Source organism: Lactuca saligna, chromosome 9 (genome assembly GCF_052625555.1).
Source record: "Lactuca saligna cultivar CGN05327 chromosome 9, ASM5262555v1, whole genome shotgun sequence".
In the NCBI taxonomy this organism is placed as follows: domain Eukaryota; kingdom Viridiplantae; phylum Streptophyta; class Magnoliopsida; order Asterales; family Asteraceae; genus Lactuca; species Lactuca saligna.
The window spans coordinates 19,830,912-19,852,003 of record NC_136425.1 but is presented as its reverse complement, the minus strand read 5'-3'; the positions used below and the strand labels follow the sequence as shown (position 1 = coordinate 19,852,003).

Below are 21,092 nucleotides of genomic sequence, written 5' to 3'. Positions count from 1 at the left end.
TTTCGGGTAACGAGAGAGATAAAAGGAGATATGAAATCTTCATTTTTTTTCCGATGGCGATTTAAAATGAGTTTAGGGTTGCTAGCATTTATATGGTCTTGAGGTTGTTGACCAAGGCCTTGAGGTTGGTGGTGGTGGTAGTATAAATAGTAATTTTGTGGTTCTTCACTGATTTATATGAGAGAGAGAGAGAGAGAGAGAGAGAGAGAGAGAGAGAGAGAGGTTTATAATGATGGGTGAGATGGGGTGAAGTAATGGTGTAAATAATAGAGGTTCAAATAGTTTTTTTTTTTAATTTTATATATATGGAGACAAAAAAAAAACATATAAATTGCTTGGGTTAAAAAAAAATTAAGAATCAAAGGATAAACTAAGAATTAACTCTATCATATCAAATGTGATAGGTTCAAGTCTCTTAAACATAAATATTGATTTAGAAATATATTAATTTGCCGTAAAAAGATGGTAATAATAATAGTTTACTTTTCTTATAAAATTATGTATTACGGAATTATAAAATCAATAAGTATTTAATTTAATTTATAATATTTTTTAATAAATGTCATTCGTCTATTTTGAGTTAAATGATAATTAAAGAGGTTTATCTGAGGTTAGGTGTTCTCATACCTCAGTGCCATCTGTCCCAGAAAAACAAAGGCCCACCCACCCCCTTCAACAGTCAACACTGCCTACATAAACCCGCCACCCTCCTCCCGTCCAAACCACTTCAGCCACAATTCGATATTTCTCAGACATCGAACAATCACCACCTACGATGTCTCTCCTTCAACAACCACTTCTCCCTTTCTTACCCTTTGTACCTTTCCTCCTTTTGTTGACGATCCTGTGTCATTTCATACATCGCCGCCGTGGCCTGCCGGAAAATGACAAACGGCGGCTACCTCCTGGTTCAATGGGGTGGCCTTATATCGGCGAAACCCTCAGTCTCTACACACAGAATCCGAACAATTTCTTCTCTAAACGTCAAAAAAGGTTTGTATATTGTAGTTTAATTTTCGCTTGCTTTATTTGTCATTACAATGTTAAATAACTTTATTAGAAACTATAATCAACATGTACAATATTTTATAGAAAATATCGACACATTACAAAATATGTGATATTATTTTGTTTTCTTCAATGTAATTTCGATTCCTAAAATGGTTAAATTTGTAAATGTAGGCATGGGAAGATTTTCAAGAGTCATATACTCGGATGCCCATGTGTGATGACATCAAGCCCTGAGGTAGCGAAAACCGTCTTGGTGACTCAATCTCATCTATTTAAACCAACATACCCCACAAGCAAAGAGATGATGATAGGCCCTGAAGCTGTCTTCTTTCACCAAGGCTCCTACCATTCTCATCTCAAGAAACTCATCCGATCGTCATTTCTTCCATCCGCCATCAAAGGTTTGGTTCCCAAGATCGAATCCATTGTCCTCGATTTTCTTCCTGTTTGGGAGCATTCCAAAGTTATCAACACTTTGCATGAGATGAAGAAGGTATGATATATATAACTTGTTGCTCAAGTAATTACCATGCATCAATGGGTTGTGTAATGGACGACTGATCATTGATTTGTTGTTGATTGTAGTATTCGTATCAAGTCGCTATAATTTCTGTGTTCGGGAAGAAGTTGGAGGTGGATGAGATGGAAGGAGTGAAGCATTTGTATCAATGTATAGAGAAAGGATACAATTCCATGCCTTTGGATCTCCCTGGAACTCCATTCCATAAAGCAATGAAGGTCAGGACAAGATCTTCCGTTACTTTCTAAAAATAGCAACTACCCCTGTCATGCCATCCCACCTTGCTCACATCTCGGAATCCCACTTCATTTTTGTCTTTAAGTACGCTTGTCTCTTGAAATATAAATATAAATAACCATATATTTGGCACTTGAACCAAAAAAAAAAAAAAGATAACTATAGGAAATGATAAGTTCTCGAATCAAAACTGAAAACAATCGGGGGAATATATATATATATATATATATATATATATATATATATATATATATATATATATATATATATATATATATATATATATATATATGGGTAAAGTGAATATACCTAACAACCTTATATAAGCTTAGGTACCTAACCACATTATACTACATTGTTTTGCATTATATTTCCATTGCAATCGTCTAAGGTTCTTAAACTTCAACCCTTACCTTGATTTACTTCAAAGATTTTCAGACATTCACCATTATATTCTTCCTACACCATTTGATTTGTAACGGTAGTATATGAAGCCCACCAGGGGGTCTCCGATAGAAAGACGTCATTTGAAGGAAGATAATGGTGAAAGTCCAAAGATTTTGGAAGCAATCAAGTTATGAGGTTGAATTCTAAGAACTTTGGGTGATTACAATGCAAATATGATACAAAATTACGTAGTATCATGTGGTTAGGTACCTAAGCTTATATAAGGTTGTTAGGTATATTCACTTTACCCTATATATATATATATATATATATATATATATATATATATATATATATATATATATATATATATATATATATATATATATATATATATATATATATATATATATATATATATATATATTAAGTGCAATTAGTTTAAAAATTAAACTTGTAGCAACTAAAATATTAGTGTGCCAAAACAACAAACTTTTGCGGTTAATTAGCTTGTAATGAAGCCACAGTCGACAAGTATGAATATTTAAATAATCTAGTTCGCTATGCTTAGTGTTTTTCATGTATAAAATTTTAGTAATTTTTTGAGTTTTGTTTTATTTGAAATGTGGGAGTTTTTCTAAAGTGACATGATGAAATTACAGGCGAGGAAGCTTCTGAATGAGAAATTGAGGAAGATGATAGAAATGAGAAGAGAGAATGGAGAGCATGGTGGAGGATTGCTTGGGTTATTATTGGGATTAAAGGAAAAAGATCAATTGAGTGATTCCCAGATAGCAGATAATATAATTGGAGTCATATTTGCAGCTCATGATACAACTGCAAGTGTCCTAACATGGCTTCTCAAGTACTTGCATGATAATCCTCATCTCTTGGATGCTGTTAAGGTATGCAAATCTTTTCGACCTTGAAGAAAATCTTAATTAAACCGACCCTTTGTCCATCGAAAACACAATTTACAATCGACCGATATAATCATATCTAAAGTTAATTAATTGGTATCATGCATATTTTTACCATAAAAATCAGTCTAATTAATTAATTAATACAGATGGAACAAGAAGAAATCAAATGCACGAGACTCGAGACCAACCGTGGGATTACATGGGATGATACACGACGAATGCCATTAACTACGCGAGTGTTACAAGAGACACTGAGATCCGCAAGCATACTCTCGTTTACATTTCGAGAAGCGGTTGAAGATGTGGAAATAGATGGATATCTGATTCCACGTGGTTGGAAGGTTCTTCCTCTATTTAGAGCCATTCATTACTCCTCCGACTTTTTCCCTAACCCCGACAAGTTTGATCCATCAAGATTCGAGGTTACAACCTAATTATCTTCACAATCTTGTTGCACTTTTAATATAGAAAACATGCACTATATATGGTTGCACACATTATTAAGTTATTTGACATGGTTGTACAATGCAGGTAGCACCTCGGGCTAACACATACATGCCTTTTGGGAATGGAGTTCACTCGTGTCCAGGGAGCGAGCTAGCTAAAGTTGAGACGCTCATCCTCATCCACCACCTCATCACCTCCTACCGATGGGACATGGTCGGAGATCATGATGGCATACAGTATGTCCCCTTTCCTGTGCCCAAACAAGGCTTGCCTATCAAAATCCACCGCATTAGTGAGATCTAACGCCCATGTGGGCCAAATATAATATACAGTGTAGGGAAATCCGAATCTAGAATAGAGTGGAAATAGATTTAGCTCTCTTTTGCTGGTTATCAATCTCTCTACCGTTACAAATTAAATAAAGAGCATAAACTAGTTATATAGAAAAATATGTTTCAGTGTTTGTGGTTTTGTGCATGTTTTAGTACTAGTCGATAATCGACACAAAAGTTCCATGCAAGGGGATATTACTCACGTTCAGAACTTATCGTGTTGGAGTCGGGATCCAGAAAAATATATTAGTGGGGTTCATCTTACATAAAAAATGAAACAAAATTTTGAAACTATAAAAAATCAGAAATTTTGAGACTTTTTGGAAGTTTTTTTGTAAAAAATATTACAAAAACTAATTTTTTTCAGCAAAAGTGGATGCTAAGAAGGAAATTTTAGCATAATATGAATTTTTTAAAGACTAACTTAGTAAAATAGAGGTTTGAATGAATTTTTAAGTGGGTCCATGGACCCTACTTTTTACACTGTGGATCCGCCACTAGTTGGAGTATGCGTATACACATAATAGGCTGGCATTACCTTAAACATCACCGGAACCTATTGGTTGCAAAACAAGGACAAGTAGTTGGTAATTATATTGGAACATTCTTTGAACACCTTCAAACGGTTACAAAACCATGGTATCATACCGATATAGAGTTGCACATTTGAAAGGAAGCAACAAAACAGGCATCCAATTTTCTCCATTTGACAACTTTTGTGTCTTTTTTAGCATTGTCCGATCGAGTATGGGGGTGTTCAAGCCCCCTTGCACTTTGGTCAACATCTGATATGCCTATTTACGTTTTTCAAAAGGATTTTGGTTGCCAACTACTAAACACCTCTCCTAGAATTGGTTCAACCTTTTGTAAAACTAAGGACGGACTTAATTCGAATGGGTCCTTCATTTAAAGTTTATTATGTTAATTATATATGTATTTTTTGGGTTATAAAAATAAGTTTGAGCTTGTCGTGATGGTAAAAATGTTGGTTTATAAAACTAAAGGTTTCAAGTTTGAATCTTTTTTTTTTATCTGAAAATCCCCAATTTTTTAGATTACTTGGAACCCAAAATTGATTGAGTCACCCCTACTCTCTCCAAGAGTATGGTTACAACCGTGTCTGGTGTGGATATTGATAAAGTTGACTCCTTGGTATATGGATGACATGCATGGCCAGCCTCGACATTTTGGAGGCATGTGCAATCTATTAATTTCTGTAAGTAAATAAGTGTTGCGAGTAGTCTTTAGGGCCGATAGGAATTTCATGCTAATCATATCGATTGAACCACATGTAAATTGATGTGTTGTTTTATCACTTTATTTTGCTTTCTTGCTTTACGGTGTCATAATACTATATATAGAATATTGACAAAAAAAATCATTGAAAAAAAAAAACTCTACATGAAATTGTTGAAGTTAAGAGATTTCCTATATATTTCTATGATCAAATATATCAATAGTAAGAAAAAAATAATGATTATTAACATCACTATCAAGTATCAACATTAGCGTCAATATCAACATTAATATTTGATTTTCAATTTTATCCGAGTTTTGGTGATTCCTTTTTCTTATAAATTTGTCAACGGATTTTTTGGATTTTTCTTAATTCCTAAGAACCTTTTTGTTTCTTTTTACATATCCAGATTGGAAAATCCTAATTTCATTAATCATCATTTTTTTATAGTATAAAAAGAAGGAAAAAGCCCAATTCGTGTCTTTTCTTTTCAACAATTCAACTTTTTCTTTATTTTTAAACTTCAAACATATCGTTATCTAAAGGAAATTAATTAATTACCTACACAAATACAAATTTATAGACAATAAAATTTGAGTATATGATTTAATTGACATATAAGGATTGGTGAGAAAATTTGGAAACTAAGATCAACACATTTTATATAAAGTTTAACAGTTTAATTCTCAATTAGCATTAACTATTCAATCAATGGACGATATCCGCAAATCTTCCGACAATCTCCTCTCTATAGGTGATTTTTGTTGTAGGAAGGATTGACTTGTTTCACCTTTCTCCTTGATGTAATTGTACCTGAATTTCATATCTTTTGGTTTGGTTCTTGTTTAGCTTCTTGCTTTGAAGTGTACGTTTAATAAAATTTATCGTGGTTTCCAAAGAAATCTTGTTTCTCACTCCTATAATTGGTTCGTTTTTTTCTCTTTCTAGATCACAACACATAATTTAATTATTTACTCTTTACGTTTTTAAGATATTAAACACAAATACAAAATACCATTTGGGTCCCTTTAAGCTGAAGGGTGTGATCTGAGCATGGTTGTGGTAGCCTCACGGCACAACACCCCGCATGCTCGGTAAGATGAGAGAGAAATTTACTATTCTCTCACTAGTCACTCTAACTTTCTTTTTCCTATCTTCTTCCTCTCTTCCTCCCCATTCTAATTTTTCCGTCTTTGGTGGGATGAGGTGGAGCTCATTAAGCTCAACACCACTCCCCTCCACCTTATGGTTGTGAAGTTAGGAGTTTGTATATTATATAGTCCCCTAATTTAGGTGAAAGTTTTTTGGTTTCATTATTGCTATATTCTAAGGCTTGAGGTACAGACCACAATATGTCATGCTGGTCGTGGCAAATAGTAGCCTGGATATGTGGTCTCTCTCTCTCATATGGAATATGGTAATATAGAATACCCATAAAAATTGCACAGGGTCTGCCCTTTACAAAACTAAGCAATGGTTTAGGCCCTAATTCTAAAGGGTCCCCAATTTTAAAGCAAATAGTAGCCAAATATCCTACCCGAATTGTCCCTTCTCTTCTCCCGTTGTCGTTTGTTATGTGTGCTCGCTCCTTCTCTTCTTCCTTACCATAGTAAATCTGGGCTAGAAAAGAATTTGACTGAGGTGGAACATGATGAACTCGGCACTACCATCACCAGCCTAATGTGTATGTATTTGACATGTTAGATATAGAATTTGTCGGAGTTATTATGGGACATCATATAGAACCGCCCGTGTTCATTACCAGGCCCGACCCAATACTTGGGCAAGATGGATAATGGCCCAGGATAGCATAGATGGAGGGCATCAATTAGTCCAATAAGCAATATGTTTTGGCCCAAGAAAATTAGCCTAATATTCTTTTTTCTAGTGCAACGCGTGTAATCTGAGCGGGAAAACGCAAAATAACTGGCAACAGCAAGGGGCGCAAGCTATATCCGCATGTGTGATTGGTTGATTGCCAATGACGCTTCGAAATCTAGAAGTTGTAGAAGATTGAGAAGTTGTCTTAATCAAATTCAAATCAACTGAAATAATGTTTTAAATCTGATTTCTATTTTCTTTTCTTCTACTACCTTCGTCCTAAAATAATTGTCCACAGACAAAAAACACACAAATTAAGGAAACATTAATTATCCTTAAATGAAATTACATTCTTACCCTTTTGTTGCATTTAATTTCATGGTAATTATATTTAATTTCATGGTAATCTACCCTAATAAATGAAGGTTTTGTTGCCACATGTCCTCTTCTCCTTCATTTGGACACATGACATTTTCTAAAATTTTTAGATTTTCTATTTTCCACTTGTCATTTTATTGTATTTTTTATTTTATTAAATTAAAATTTTCATATTTAATATGTCAGATAATATATATGTAAGGTATTTATTAAAAAATGGTTTAAATATGTAATGTATTCAATACATTAAAGCTTCATTAATTTTAATAATTCAATTTTTTTTTTCATTTTTTCTTATAAATTCAAAATTTTCAAATTGTTAAAATTTCATATTTAATTTTTTTAATTAAACTCATGTAATACATGGGTCTCACACCTAGTTTAACTAATAATGAGGGGTGTTATGGTAAAAGACATATTTATTTTTAGAAGTAGACTATTATTTTAAAACAAACCAAAAAGGAAATATAGACTATTAATACGGGACGAATGGAATATTTTCCTATTCTGCAATTTCTAAATATTTTTGTGGCTTTTGTAAGGATTTTGCGATTCTTGTTTCCTTTTTTTAATTTGGTGTTTCACTGACTCCTGTTTGAGGTATATTGATTCCTGTTTGAGGGGTATACCCCTTTCTGATTTGGTGATTCTTTTCTCCTATTCTCCTTTACTTATAACTATTCTAATTTGATGATTCTCATTTCCAGATTTGTATGATTAGAACACTTGGAGTCCGAAGTTGGAGTATTAGAAACTAAGAGATTGAAGCCTTCATTTCAGATTTCTTGATTTGAAAGAGTTGCAAACTAGAGTTCGAGGCCTTGTTATTCGGTAATTCCCAAATCTTTTTTCTTATCACTTTTCTGATTCCGATTTGAGATATACAATATATTAATCAATTGAACTTCAGAATTTTTATGTTATGTTTTGTGATCATTTGGCTGGAGGTTTACCAAATACTTAGCAATTGAACTTCTGAGTTCTAATTATTGTTGTTATTATACAATAGTTTTTTAAAAAACGGGTTCTTATTTCTGATTTCATTACTTATTTTCCAGGTTAGTTGACATATTGATAGTGTAAACAAAAACATGAAATTTAGGTATTTGTCTTCCTTTAAATAGATTTGTTGTTAGAAATGAAAAAGTTAGTGAAAATAATTCTAATGATCAGATTAATAGTTTTAATGATATACATAATATGGCTACACATTCGATTGCAAATTCCAATGATTTGGTTGATTGTTTTAATGATTGTGAGAATAATGACTTTGTGGACAAAGTTAAACCAAATGATTTTATTATTTTCCAGAAATTGTTGTTGGGTGAAGCATACAAATGTGAAAGTCCATAAACATCTATTCAAATAACATAATTTACTAGAAGAATGGATATGATCCCTAATAATTTGGTTGCATATAAAATTTCGTTGACGTTACTGATTATGGTTGCTTTTGTGGAAAGAAGTTCTTTAAATTGAAGTTTTTGAGATCCTAATCCCGAAGCACCATGACTCAAGAAAGATTGAATTAGTAAGCAAAGTATTGAAAGTCAATTTTAACAAAGTCTTGATTAATACAAAATAATAGCGTTTTTTATTCAAAAACCACAGGTCATCCTTTTAAGTGATTTTGTAAGTTTTTGGTTTGTATTAGTATTGGTTTTGTATGACTTTAACTTTAATTGCATTTTTGTTTTATAATTTTTTTGTATGTGTTTTGTCTATTACACGATCCAAACATATGGGCATAAAATTATTATCTCGTCCTGGGCATTAAAACTCAATTGACCGGCCATGTCCATCACACTGTCCATCACACTTGATCTAAAGAAAAAAAAAAGTCATTCTACGCAAGTGTTGGTCCATTCAATTTTTCCTTGGATTTTAAAATATTCAAACACTAATAACACATTAGGTATTTTTTTTTCCACTACGATTTTCAGTTTTAGGTGTTTGACATATATATGATTAGTGTAATTGATTTTATGCATTAGAAATTGGGAAATTGATTAAACTAACACTTATAAGCGAGTTTTGTTAATAAAAATAGCCATTTTTTTAGAGGTTACCACTTTCTCCGGAATAACGTATTCCGAAGCACATAAGAACATTTCGGACTTGACTCGGTCAATGCATTCCAGAATGCGGTATTCTGGAACATTTATTTTTGTTCTAGAGATGTGGGTGGTTGGTAGGAATTAGGTCCGGAATCTGACATCTCATACATTTTGGACTGAAAAAGTGTATTCAATACTATACTTTGGAATGGTTGTACATTCTGGAGGTCTGTTTCGGAGAGATAAAATTAGGGTATTTGTGCGTTTATGTGTTTATGTTCCATAGATTTCCATATATGAAATATATTTCTGTTTTTTATACCTTCATTAAACGTTCCGGAATGAGTATGTATACGATATTCTTTCGAGTGTTAGTTTCCAGTAAAGGGAAAGGACAGCATATCGAAGGATGTATGTAATATATTGCTCCTGACTACACATATTTTGGTGTAGATATAATCAATGATGTTAACTTTTTCAAATTAATTGTGTTGGTTGCTTCCAAGTCCAAGTTACACACTAACTAAATACGTTTATCTTTTCAATGTCCTGGATAAAATATAGCTATGCAGATTCTAGACGATAGTGATGTTAGATATTTTATTAGTTTTATTAGTAGTATGTCTCCCAAAACAATATAGTTGTATGTTCTTAGTAACGTTATGAAACGTGGTATTCATCGATTTGTTGAGGAAAATTGTTTTGGAGGAAAATGGGTCTTCTCGTGCTGGAAGTAACCATATGTGTAATTAATTACCTATGACTTATAATGGCCCTGTAGATTGGGTTGATTATAGGAATTAAGGTAAGATTATTTTTAATGCTTCTACTACAGTTGATGTTGATGAATTTGCAAATGAGGATGTAAAAATAATGATGTTGGTTGATGATGGTAATATAATCCATATGGAGAGCCAGTTGAACATTTTTAAAGTTACACTGAATTTGACAAGGAAGATATTGAAGGTGGGGAGGAGGGAACTGAGCCCTTACAACCCTGAGAATCATAACATAAAAAGTTTCCTTTTTATTTTTCAGAATTGAAGAAACAAAAACCACCCATTGGGGTATGCCTGAACCTTTACCATTTCCCGAACTAGTTCAACAAAAACATAAAGGTGTCACAGCCCATAATTATACTTCTTATGTGAATTTATTCCAACCCTTTAAAAGAAAATAACAACTTAATCTTAATTAGGATTAAAAAGTGTTACTGAAGGCTTCTAATATAAAGTGAAAAAAAAATCCACAAAAGACAGGTTTGAAGTTGTTTGCGTTATGAATAATTGTGACTAGAGGATACGAGCAACAAAACATAATACTACAAATACATTTCAAGTGGTTAAACTATCAGACAAGCGTACTTGCTCAAACACACAACTACGTCCCCATCACGGACAAGCCAACAAAAAGGTATTGGGTTACTTGTTGAAAGGCATATTGGCTGATAGTACAGGTAATACATGGAAACAGATACAAACAACTTTAAATAACCATCGTAGTGTACATATTTCATACTGGCAAGCACGGAGTACTAAAATGTATGCTCTAAATCTAGTGAGAGGGACCCCTGAAGAAAGCTTTCAAATACTACATTTATATTGTTACAACTTGGAGAAGAAGAATCCAGGGACAGTTACACATATAAAGACGTGTTAGGGAAATAAATTTGAATATTTTTTCATTGCTATCGGTTGTTCGGTAACATTTCTTATATAATGACTTTTTTATACTTAATGTTGTTACATGTGTGCTCAGTTTAATGATGTTATAGTAAATGCTTTTTAGGTTTGAGTGTTTCAAACAAGTTTATGTCCTATTATCATTAACGGAGTGCACTTTAAAGTGAAATACTTGGGCACCCTGTTCCTAGCAGCAGACATGGATGGTAATAACCAAATGCTCCTTATTAAATTTGGAGTTAGGAAAACTTAAAGTGGGGACTCATGGATTTGGTTTTTATCAATACTTAAAGAATGTATTAGAGACATGTTGTCTTTGGATATCATATCAAATAGAGCCAATTCAATTGAAATGGATATTCAATTTGTGTTCCCAAATGCATATCATGGACTCTAATGTCGCCATTTGTTGATGAATATAAGAGCAAAGATCGGCAAGCAAGAGAGAAGATAGATTTTGTTTTGGGAGGCTGCAAAAGCTTACTGACAGTAGGCTATTTAAGTTGTGTTCCTGAATACATATCATGGGACTATAACGACCCAAAAAAAAATCATTTTCAAATTAATAAAACAACAAGCACATCATTGTCATAAAAACCAAGGTAATCAAATTGTATCAATGCATCATCAACATCAGAGTAAATACCAAAATGCAAAAAAGGTGGTGTGTTCTCTGCAATCATCTTGGGCTCTTCCCCTTCGATCCTGAAGTACCTGAAACATAATCTGAAACTGTAAGCATAAAGCTTAGTAAGTTTCCCAAAATACCACATATCATACATACATAAATAGGCACATAATGGGCCTCGCCCGCCATTGGGCCATGCTCGGTATACATATCTATCAATCATCAGGCCTCGTCTGGCATCAAGCCCAGCCCGGTATATTCATGAGGCCCCGCACGGTAAACATATACACATAACACATGCAAGAGTCATATAGACAACTAGCATACTAACATATCAACCGTGGGCCAACATTGGTGCCTTCGACCCGCTAAACACAATGAGGAAACTCGCCTTTGGATGCTGAATCTCACAAATAAATATTTGGCTGTTGGCCCGCTAAAATATACGCGCTATCAAAAAATAACATCCAATTAATAATTGGATCTCGACTCAAGCTAAGAGTCCAAACTAGGGTAAAAGATATTTTTACCCTTTCCCTAACTTGGCCCAAGGCCAAGTCTAAAAAGCCCCAAATTCCAAAATAATCATCCAAGGCCCCATTATGGCCCAATTTTCCTAATCGGGCCCGAACCCTTCATGGCCTTCAATCAAAGGTCCAATAAAATATCCTATCCCAAAATAATATTATGATGGCCCTACAAGGCCATAATCCTCTAGAGCCCAAACATGGTGCAACACCGTGAGCCCAATCATCTAGAGCCCAAGCATAGTATTTTAAGGAAAACCAAGGGAAATTATGGAAAAGGGGGACATGGTTTACATCTTAACGCATAGAGGATCCTAAAGTTTTCTATTTAACAATAAAAAATAAACTATTAGCATTGACTCACCTCACAACACCAAGTTTACTTTTTTTTACTCCGCTTCTTGATTCAGACAGCTTTTGCCACATTATCGACTTCACGATAACCACATGAGTCAGCTAGCTACAGACTAAGTTGTACAATCCATTTCATGCCAAGTTGCCCAGTCAACTTCAGCTTCAAGTCAAGTTGCTCGATCATAGTCAATGTTGTTAAGATAATGTAAATACGATGGGCATCAATTAAATGATGATAAAAAAAGAAAAAATATAGGCTCATGTCCTTTTTTCCTTAGGAGCTGTGTGTGTGTGTGTGTGGTGGGGGGGAGGGGTTAAGCTAATAAGCTAACAAAAATGTTATCCGGTATGAAAATGTAATAAATTCATAGGTTATTTTTAGTATTTGGGCATTTAGCAAAATCAAATTTTATGTGTAATAATGAAATAACTTATCAAAAACACTTTAAATAAATCAATAAATAAGGAGCAACGACTTATCAAAAACTCTTTATGTAAGTTAATAAATGGTCACTCAAACTCCTTATCAAATCTTTGTATCCAAACTCTTTAAATAAGCAATCACAACCCCCCCCCCCCCCCCAACCCTACCCCCCACCCCAAATGTTTGTTCATGTCACCAAGTTTTTTTTTTGCAATATGTATATATAGGGGGTGTCGTGAGTGAGCACAACAAGGAATGAATGCGCCACACGTCCTTTGAGCGCGATCTTGGGTGACAGTTGCTTAGTTCTGAATAGGAATGAAAGTGGGTCCAAAACCGGACCGGATAGACCCGGACCCGGAAAACCTGGAACCGGTTAACAGAATTTTATAGAATCGAAAACCGGACCGGTATATAGGAACCGATTTCAGTTCGGTTCCGGGTACGGTACCGGGTAAAGTGGATCTAGAAGCAACAAACCCGGAAACATCAAAGTGGCTAGGCTGGAACCGGATAAAGTGGGTTTAGAACAAAAAAAAAACCGAATTTTTTTGTACTTACTTACTACTTAGTGGGTTGAATTTTGAAAATTTTCATATTGAGATATGCATGTGTTAACGTTTTCCAAAAATACAAAGTACAAAAACAAATAGCTTAAAATTTTAAAATTTTCATCTTTGGTATCCCGACTTTTGAGGACGGTAAGTCATTGAATATTAAACAAAAAATAAAAAAATAAAAAAATAAAAAAAATAATAAAAATAAAAAAACATAGTCTAAAATCATGTAAAAACTCTAAACTACAAGTTGGAAAAAACCGTATGTCAATCCAACTTCAAACGAAATAGATATGCATGTTTTAAAACTTTCACAGAATACAAAAAAACTGAAAACCTGAAAAACTTTCCACTTTAATATCTCGACTTTGGAGGACTGTAAATCAATGAATATAAAACTAAATATGACAAATTTATAGTTTAAAATCATGTACAAACTCTAAACTACACATTGGAAAAAACCGTATGTCAATCCAAGTTAAAACAAATAAGATATGCATGTTTTAAACGTTTCATAGAAACCGGTTCCAACCCTTAAAAGTGGTTCCGGTTCGTAACATCGGCTCCGGTTCTTAGACCCGGTTTACCTGGACCCGATTGACCCAAACCCGGATTACCCGGAACCCGGATAAAACCAATTTTTAAACCCGGAACCAGAACCGGTTCTATATATTCCGGTTCTAACGGTTCCGATTTTTCGGTTTTAAATCGCATCCCTAGTTCCGAATACCCCTCCGAGTGGGGGGCTTGGCGGGGGTATTCATGAGTAACTTTATACCTCAATAGTTGTTTTTTTTTAAAGAGACTTATACCTCAATAATTGTTACAATTTTGGACACCCATTTTGTTCTTATATAGTGGTATCATAGTGCTAATTCTTCGATCTTTTTGCTAACTTGAAAGTCTTGATTATGATGTTAAATAGGATGAGTTGCCACAAAAATTACCCAAAAAACCTTAATATTGTTGCTGCTCCCTAATCAGGCCTTAGACCTAAACTCTTAATAATCGTTTACATACTAGGTTTAGAAATGTCTTGCATTTAGGACTATCAACGCATTTAGGCTTAACGGTATGGGTGGCATTTAGCTCCGTCCCCTCATCGTGGTATGGCATAATAAAAGTTGGTTTGAAGAGAGAGAGAGAGAGAGAGAGAGAGAGAGAGAGAGAGAGAGAGAGAGAGAGAGCATGTCTGGCAAAATGTGATGTGGCGGTAAAATGGCTATTAAAAATCTAATGTGACAAAATGGCTGTTAAACGTGACAGTATGACATATTATGCACAACTTCTTCCAACCTTATACAAATCTACAAGAATATCAGCTTAAGCATGAAGACGAAGACATAGATCACAAATAAATGGTTCTAAATAAAGAAGAATTAATAAGTTTATTGAAATCCCAAAACAGTATTTGCATACATAAACACATGTTCAAGACTACAAGTCATACTAATCTCCAATTCAAATTGAAGTAGAACCCAACTTACACTCCAAGGTTAAAAACATATGGGTTGACTTGACAAGAACATACTTATCATGGGCCAATAGATTAAAAACATATATTACAAGTCTTAGAAAACTATTAGCTTTTTATGCCCAGAACATAAATCAACAATGTGACACATTTTTGGTATTATGACAAAGAAATTCTTGAAAAAAAAAAATGAAAATGCGCCACATCAACTTTACATCCCGTGTTCCTTTTTTTTCTGTATCACCACCACTTGACTCGCTTATACATTTAACAAGATAAATCACCCAATACAAGTTGAATTGTGACACCCCTCCCCTTCCCCTTCAATCCAAATCTCTTTCATAATTAGGAAGGAATTTTGTTTTCCAAATTTAAAAAGAAAAAAGTTATCTTACCTTTCTTATCCAGGTTCTAGTTATGCGGGGACCACCTCAGGCTCAAGGGGTGGTGGGGCCCCACTGTCTTCTGCAGTACTACTACTACTACCCTCTTCCACCTCTCCAGTTTTCACATCTTCCTTCTCAAATCCAAGCTTAAATATGTCATAATTTGTCATTTCAGTTGCTTTAAACGGGCGTTCACCCAACACCTTTAACAAATCATCTTGATGAAGGACTTCTTTTTTAAGCAAAAGCTCAGCAATCTGAGAAAGCTTCTCTTTATGTTCTTCCACAAGTGAGACTGTGCGTTCATATGCCTTGTTCACCCATTCCCTGACTTCAGTATCAATAATTGCCCCTGTTTTGCTGCTGTATGGCTTGCTCATTTCCATTCCATCTTCCCTTTGAGGGAATGACAACAAACCGACTTTCTCACTGAACCCATAAACCGCAACTTGAGCGTATGTCATCTTTGTCACTTTCTCCAAGTCGTTTTGTGCTCCGGTTGATATCTTTCCAAGTATCACCTGTAATCAATCAAGAAAGTTCAAAACTTGCAACAAAAAAATGTTGAAAACTTAAACCATGTTTAAAGATTTACCTGTTCAGCAGCTCTGCCACCAAGTGTCATGCAAGTCATGTCAAAAAGCTGTTCTTTTGTCATGAGAAGATTCTCACTTGGAACATACTGAGCAAAACCAAGAGCTGCTGTGCCACGTGGGACAATTGTCACTTTCAATAAAGGCTCTGCATGTTCCAAAAACCACCCCACAACAGCATGGCCTGCTTCATGGTAAGCTACAGTTCTTCGTTCAGACTTGCTTATCACCTGTTTCATTTCAACAAATTAGAAAGAATGGAGAGAGGAGAAAAAAAAAGTAAATGTGGTTTCGATTTCATCAATGTTTAAGTACCTTGTTCTTCTTCTCAAGTCCACCAATGATTCTATCAATGGCTCCTTCAAAATGGTCCAGGGTGACCTTTGTTTGTTCACCTCTTGCAGCAATCAAAGCTGCTTCATTGCAGACATTTGCTATATCAGCTCCAGCAAATCCAGGAGTTAAAGCAGCGAGTCTTTGAGAGAAATATGAAGGTTCGTTATCAAGTTTGATTTTTTTCAAATAAATTTGGAAGATCTGTTCGCGTCCTTTGATATCAGGTTTGTCTATACTAATCTGTCTATCAAATCTTCCAGGTCTTAACAGAGCTTTATCTAGAATATCAGGTCTATTAGTTCCAGCAAGAACAACCACCCCAGCAGTGGTGCCAAATCCATCCATTTCAACAAGAAGCTGATTGAGTGTACTTTCTCTCTCATCATTAGACCCCCCAAAACCCCCACGTCCTCTTGCCCTACCAATTGCATCGATTTCATCTATGAATATTATACTTGGGGCACATTGTCTTGCTTCTTGAAACAAGTTTCTAACCCTAGATGGGCCCACACCCACAAACATTTCCATGAAATCGGATCCGGATATTGACAGAAAAGGCACACCGGATTCTCCTGCTGTTGCTTTTGCTAAAAGGGTTTTCCCAGTGCCAGGTGGCCCCACTAACAGAGCACCTTTTGGGATTTTAGCTCCTAACTCTTCGTATTTCTTTGGGTTCTTGAGAAAATGCACAAACTCCATGATTTCTTGTTTTGCTTCATCGCATCCAGCAACATCATTGAAAAAGACCTGAACGACGATAAAGATTGTAACAGATTGTAAAAGATGAAAACTTTATCATTTTTTTACGATAAAGATTGTAAAAGATTGTAAAAGATGAAAACTTTATCATATTTTTTACGATAAAGATTGTAAATGATTGTAAAAGATGAAAACTTTATCATATTTTTTGTGTTGTAATAGATACTAGAATACTTGAAACTGAAAAAGGACCTTGTTTTTTGTATTCTTGTCAACTTTATTGATGTCGGCTTTTCCAATGTTGAATATTCCACGTGCACCTTTCCCACCACCACCTCCAACACCTAAACCACCTTGCATTCTTCTGCTCATGTACCAAAGGGATCCGAGTAATAAGAGTGTGGGTGCAAATCGCATGATTTCTTGATACCAAACCATTTCGGATGCGTATGTGACAGGAACATAATCATGAGAATCTATCCCAAGTGCTTCTTGGGCTTCTTCTAGTTTTTCCTCAAAAGATTCAACACTTCCGATATTGAAGTAGTATTTATATTGGCTTGTGTTCACTTTTGCAGGTGAATCGATTGATGTTCCTTCAATAGAGCCATAGGTTGATTGATTGCGTGGTGAGTTTCTGACATATACTTTTGCTACTGATTTGTTGGAAATGACTATATGGTCCACCAACCCTGGCTCCAGAAGCTTATTCTTGAACTCTTTGAAACTTATCTGTAGTAATAAAAAACAAAATTGAAATTAACATCAAGTGATCTAGAAATAAACAGGAAGATCAAGTAAGAGCTAACCTGTTTCTGTTCACGAGGACCAAAAGAAGAGAGTGATGAAAAGAGCAACAACCCAATTACTAGTAAAGGGATAGGGAATTGGAAATTGAATTGCTTTGGGAAGAAACCCCCATCATCTTCTGTGCTTGATTCCTCTACACATTGCAAATATGTTAATCAGTTTGTAAGCTTCAAGCATTACTTGCAGATTGATATGTAGCCAAGAAAGACCTATGAAAGTTACATTGATCTACCAGCAGACGATACAAAGACATAAAGACCAAATTAAGAGTGGAAGTTCCATAACAGTAGCATCTATTCTCAGAAATCAAGGTGACTGACCTTTAGATTCAGTTTTCTGATTGTTTGCTTTTGGAGTTTCCTTCTTTTCCTTGGGGAAAAAGTTCTCATAATCTGGAAAACGATAAACACAGTAGGGTCAAGTAATACATATACCAAGACTGGCCCAGTTAGATTGCTCAAATGTTCAATTTGCTTAATATGAGGTAGAAAAACAGATGCTTTCAGCGATCCAAAGATTACTTTTTTTGATTCCCTTTAACAGAATAGTTAGGAGTCGTTTGTGGTTCAAATTTAGGCTTCGTAGTTCGTAAGGAACCAATTAATCATCGACTACTATTCAGGGGCTGTAATAATAGTATTGACATGAGCGAGCTCAAGCAGCCTCCTAACTTCAAACATTAACAAATAGAAAATGATACGGAAAAAGCTAATCTTACTCTTCTTCTTCGGAGCCTCGCTGGAGAAGAATCTTTGAAATCTAGGGTTTGCAAGAACGTACTTTATATCCGATAGATACACCTTGGATGATAACCCAGAACCATATCTTTCATTGTTAGCTGCTAGAGAACCTAAATAACGCTTCAAAACCCCAAGGTTATCATCTGCCTGTCGGATATATCGAGATTGATATGCTGAAGAATCGGTCAAAATCTGTGATCTTCCGCCATTTCCACCACTCAAAACATTCTACCAAACCATCCAACAGGATTCAAAACAATAAGATCAGAAACCCACATACTGCAAACAAGAAAAACATGAATAGTTTACTAGGACAAAAAGACTTACCCTTGAACGAGACGATCGAGAGATTGACCGACCAAGTCTTGAAAACATCATATTAAAAGGCGACGACGATAAATTGATTGAACCTTTCACCGAATTAACATATGATCCTTGGTTGGAGAAAAATATGCAGAGTTATTTTTACCACAACGATGATGATATTATCAGGAGAAAAGAGAGCCCGTGAGGTGTTCGACGAAAATACCAGATATTTGTTTGTTCTTGTTTTAGGCCACGACTATCGACGGTTCACGGTAGATATGGGGGAACAGGAAACGCGGCTAAGGGGAAGTGTAGGTTTTTTTCGACTTATTGAATAAATAATATATATATTTATTTAATCAGGTATTATTATTATTAATTGTTAATAAATCAAAACTTGGGTAGCAAGATATTTCAACGTTGTCAAAGTATTGTTTTCAAAAAAAAAAATCACAAATGGTACTATGATTTGCTCAAAATTGTCATTTGCTCCAAAAAAATTTGAACTAGCACCACAGGTCCAAAGTTTTCATTTGGTTACGTCTTTGGTCCAAAGGTTTAACCTCCGTCTATATCATTCCGTCAATATATGTTTGACTTGTCAAATTGGAGGTATTTTGGTTATTTCATTTTTATTCCCCTTGTTTAATATTAATAAATCAGTCCTATAAGATCGAACCTAGTGAACCTTCTTTGTCGTCGTTCTCGTCTTCTTCTTCTTCTTCTTCAATTGACCTAAATCAACTATTTTTTTCTTCTTTAAGAAATCGAAATAAAAAATGGTGCTTTGTTTTTGTGGTAAAATGATCATAGTTCGCTCCTCATGGACTAAGAAAAATCCAGATCGACATTTCTAGGGATGCCCTACTGAGGTATGCAAAGGTTTTTTTGGATTTCAACATAACTCTCCCATTACATGTTACGGTCTTCTTTTGTTTCTTCAATTTTGAAGGGATCCAAATGTCGATTTATTAGGTGGTTTGATGGTCCAATGTGTGAACGTTCAAAAGCTTTTATAAAATCAACAAATTGAAGTCACAAAACACAAGACTCAAATGTTACCTGTTATGCAACTAAATGTTGTTTGTGTTTGTTCTGGTTTATTAGGTGGTTTGATGGTATGCAACAAATTGAAGTGTAACGGTTTGGATAGTATTTTAATGTTTTGGGTAGTATCTTCTTTAAGAAATCGAAATCAAAAATGGTGCTTTGTTTTTGTGGTAAAATGATCATAGTTCGCTCCTCATGGACTAAGAAAAATCCAGGTCGACATTTCTAGGGATGCCCTACTGAGGTATGCAAAGGTTTTTTTGGATTTCAACATAACTCTCCCATTACATGTTACTGTCTTCTTTTGTTTCTTCAATTTTGAAGGGATCCAAATGTCGATTTATTAGGTGGTTTGATGGTCCAATGTGTGAACGTTCAAAAGCTTTTATAAAATCAACAAATTGAAGTCACAAAACACAAGACTCAAATGTTACCTGTTATGCAACTAAATGTTGTTTGTTCTGGTTTATAAGAAGTAGATTGAAGTGTAACGGTTTGGATAGTATTTTAATGTTTTGGGTAGTATTTTGTTTAAGCAATGTAATCCTTTGGGTAGTACTTTGTGGTAGTTTTTTGTGGTTAAAATGTAAGCAATGTAAGACATGTTTTTCAACAAATTGTCAATAGTAATTGTATTTGGTATGTACATTTTGACCATTCTATTTTGTTTATGGTTTAAACATTGTGAATGAAAATTGTATGTTTTGTTTAAAAGAGCACATTGGTCTAGTTATACAACATGAAATTATACATGAGAATAACATCAAGACATTAAACATAACATAAGCCGTTACATCAAATCCAGTCTAAATTGTTCCCATACATTACAGTACACACTATCAAATACCAAAAAGAACATCTAAATAGCTTAAACCCCAAAACACATCAAGTACTAAACATACAATACACATAAACATAACATTATCCCAAAAAGACACTTATACCCATACATACATCAAAATACCTTTAAATCCCATCAGTTACCTCCTTGGCCTCTACAAGTTCTATCATTGTGTCCTTTATTTTTACACTTGCATCAAGCTACTTCGATAAACTTTCTTGTAAGCTTTCCACTTATACTAGCAACATGAATTTGACTCCCACTCCCATTAGCACCATTTTCTCCATTCTTTCTAGCTTTTCTCTTCAACAGATTGCTTCATCTTTATCTTAGGC

General features: G+C 34.5%; 2 protein-coding genes across 3 annotated transcripts; one reads left to right on the top strand and one right to left on the bottom strand.

Annotated features, from left to right (window-relative positions):
* The first annotated feature begins 750 nt into the window (after window positions 1–750).
* On the top strand, window positions 751–3,932 carry LOC145015076 (abscisic acid 8'-hydroxylase 2-like). The gene is made up of 6 exons (XM_078973521.1): window positions 751–993; window positions 1,183–1,504; window positions 1,597–1,749; window positions 2,818–3,060; window positions 3,225–3,500; window positions 3,610–3,932. The coding sequence occupies exons 1-6, from the start codon at window positions 776–778 to the stop codon at window positions 3,826–3,828; spliced, it is 1,431 nt and encodes a 476-aa protein (XP_078829647.1). The 5' UTR covers window positions 751–775; the 3' UTR covers window positions 3,829–3,932.
* Window positions 3,933–15,093: 11,161 nt separating this feature from the next.
* On the bottom strand, window positions 15,094–19,165 carry LOC145013907 (ATP-dependent zinc metalloprotease FTSH 3, mitochondrial-like). 2 transcript variants are annotated; one of them, XM_078972259.1, is made up of 9 exons: window positions 18,888–19,165; window positions 18,539–18,788; window positions 18,141–18,212; window positions 17,820–17,953; window positions 17,263–17,742; window positions 16,291–17,058; window positions 15,978–16,205; window positions 15,392–15,903; window positions 15,094–15,317 (listed from the first exon to the last, which is right to left on the bottom strand). In XM_078972259.1, the coding sequence occupies exons 1-8, from the start codon at window positions 18,936–18,938 to the stop codon at window positions 15,412–15,414; spliced, it is 2,475 nt and encodes an 824-aa protein (XP_078828385.1). In that variant the 5' UTR covers window positions 18,939–19,165; the 3' UTR covers window positions 15,094–15,317; window positions 15,392–15,411. The 2 variants fall into 2 exon arrangements, with proteins under 2 accessions (XP_078828385.1, XP_078828384.1); XM_078972258.1 differs by having other exon boundaries at window positions 15,094–15,903.
* Between the last annotated feature and the right edge of the window lie 1,927 nt (window positions 19,166–21,092).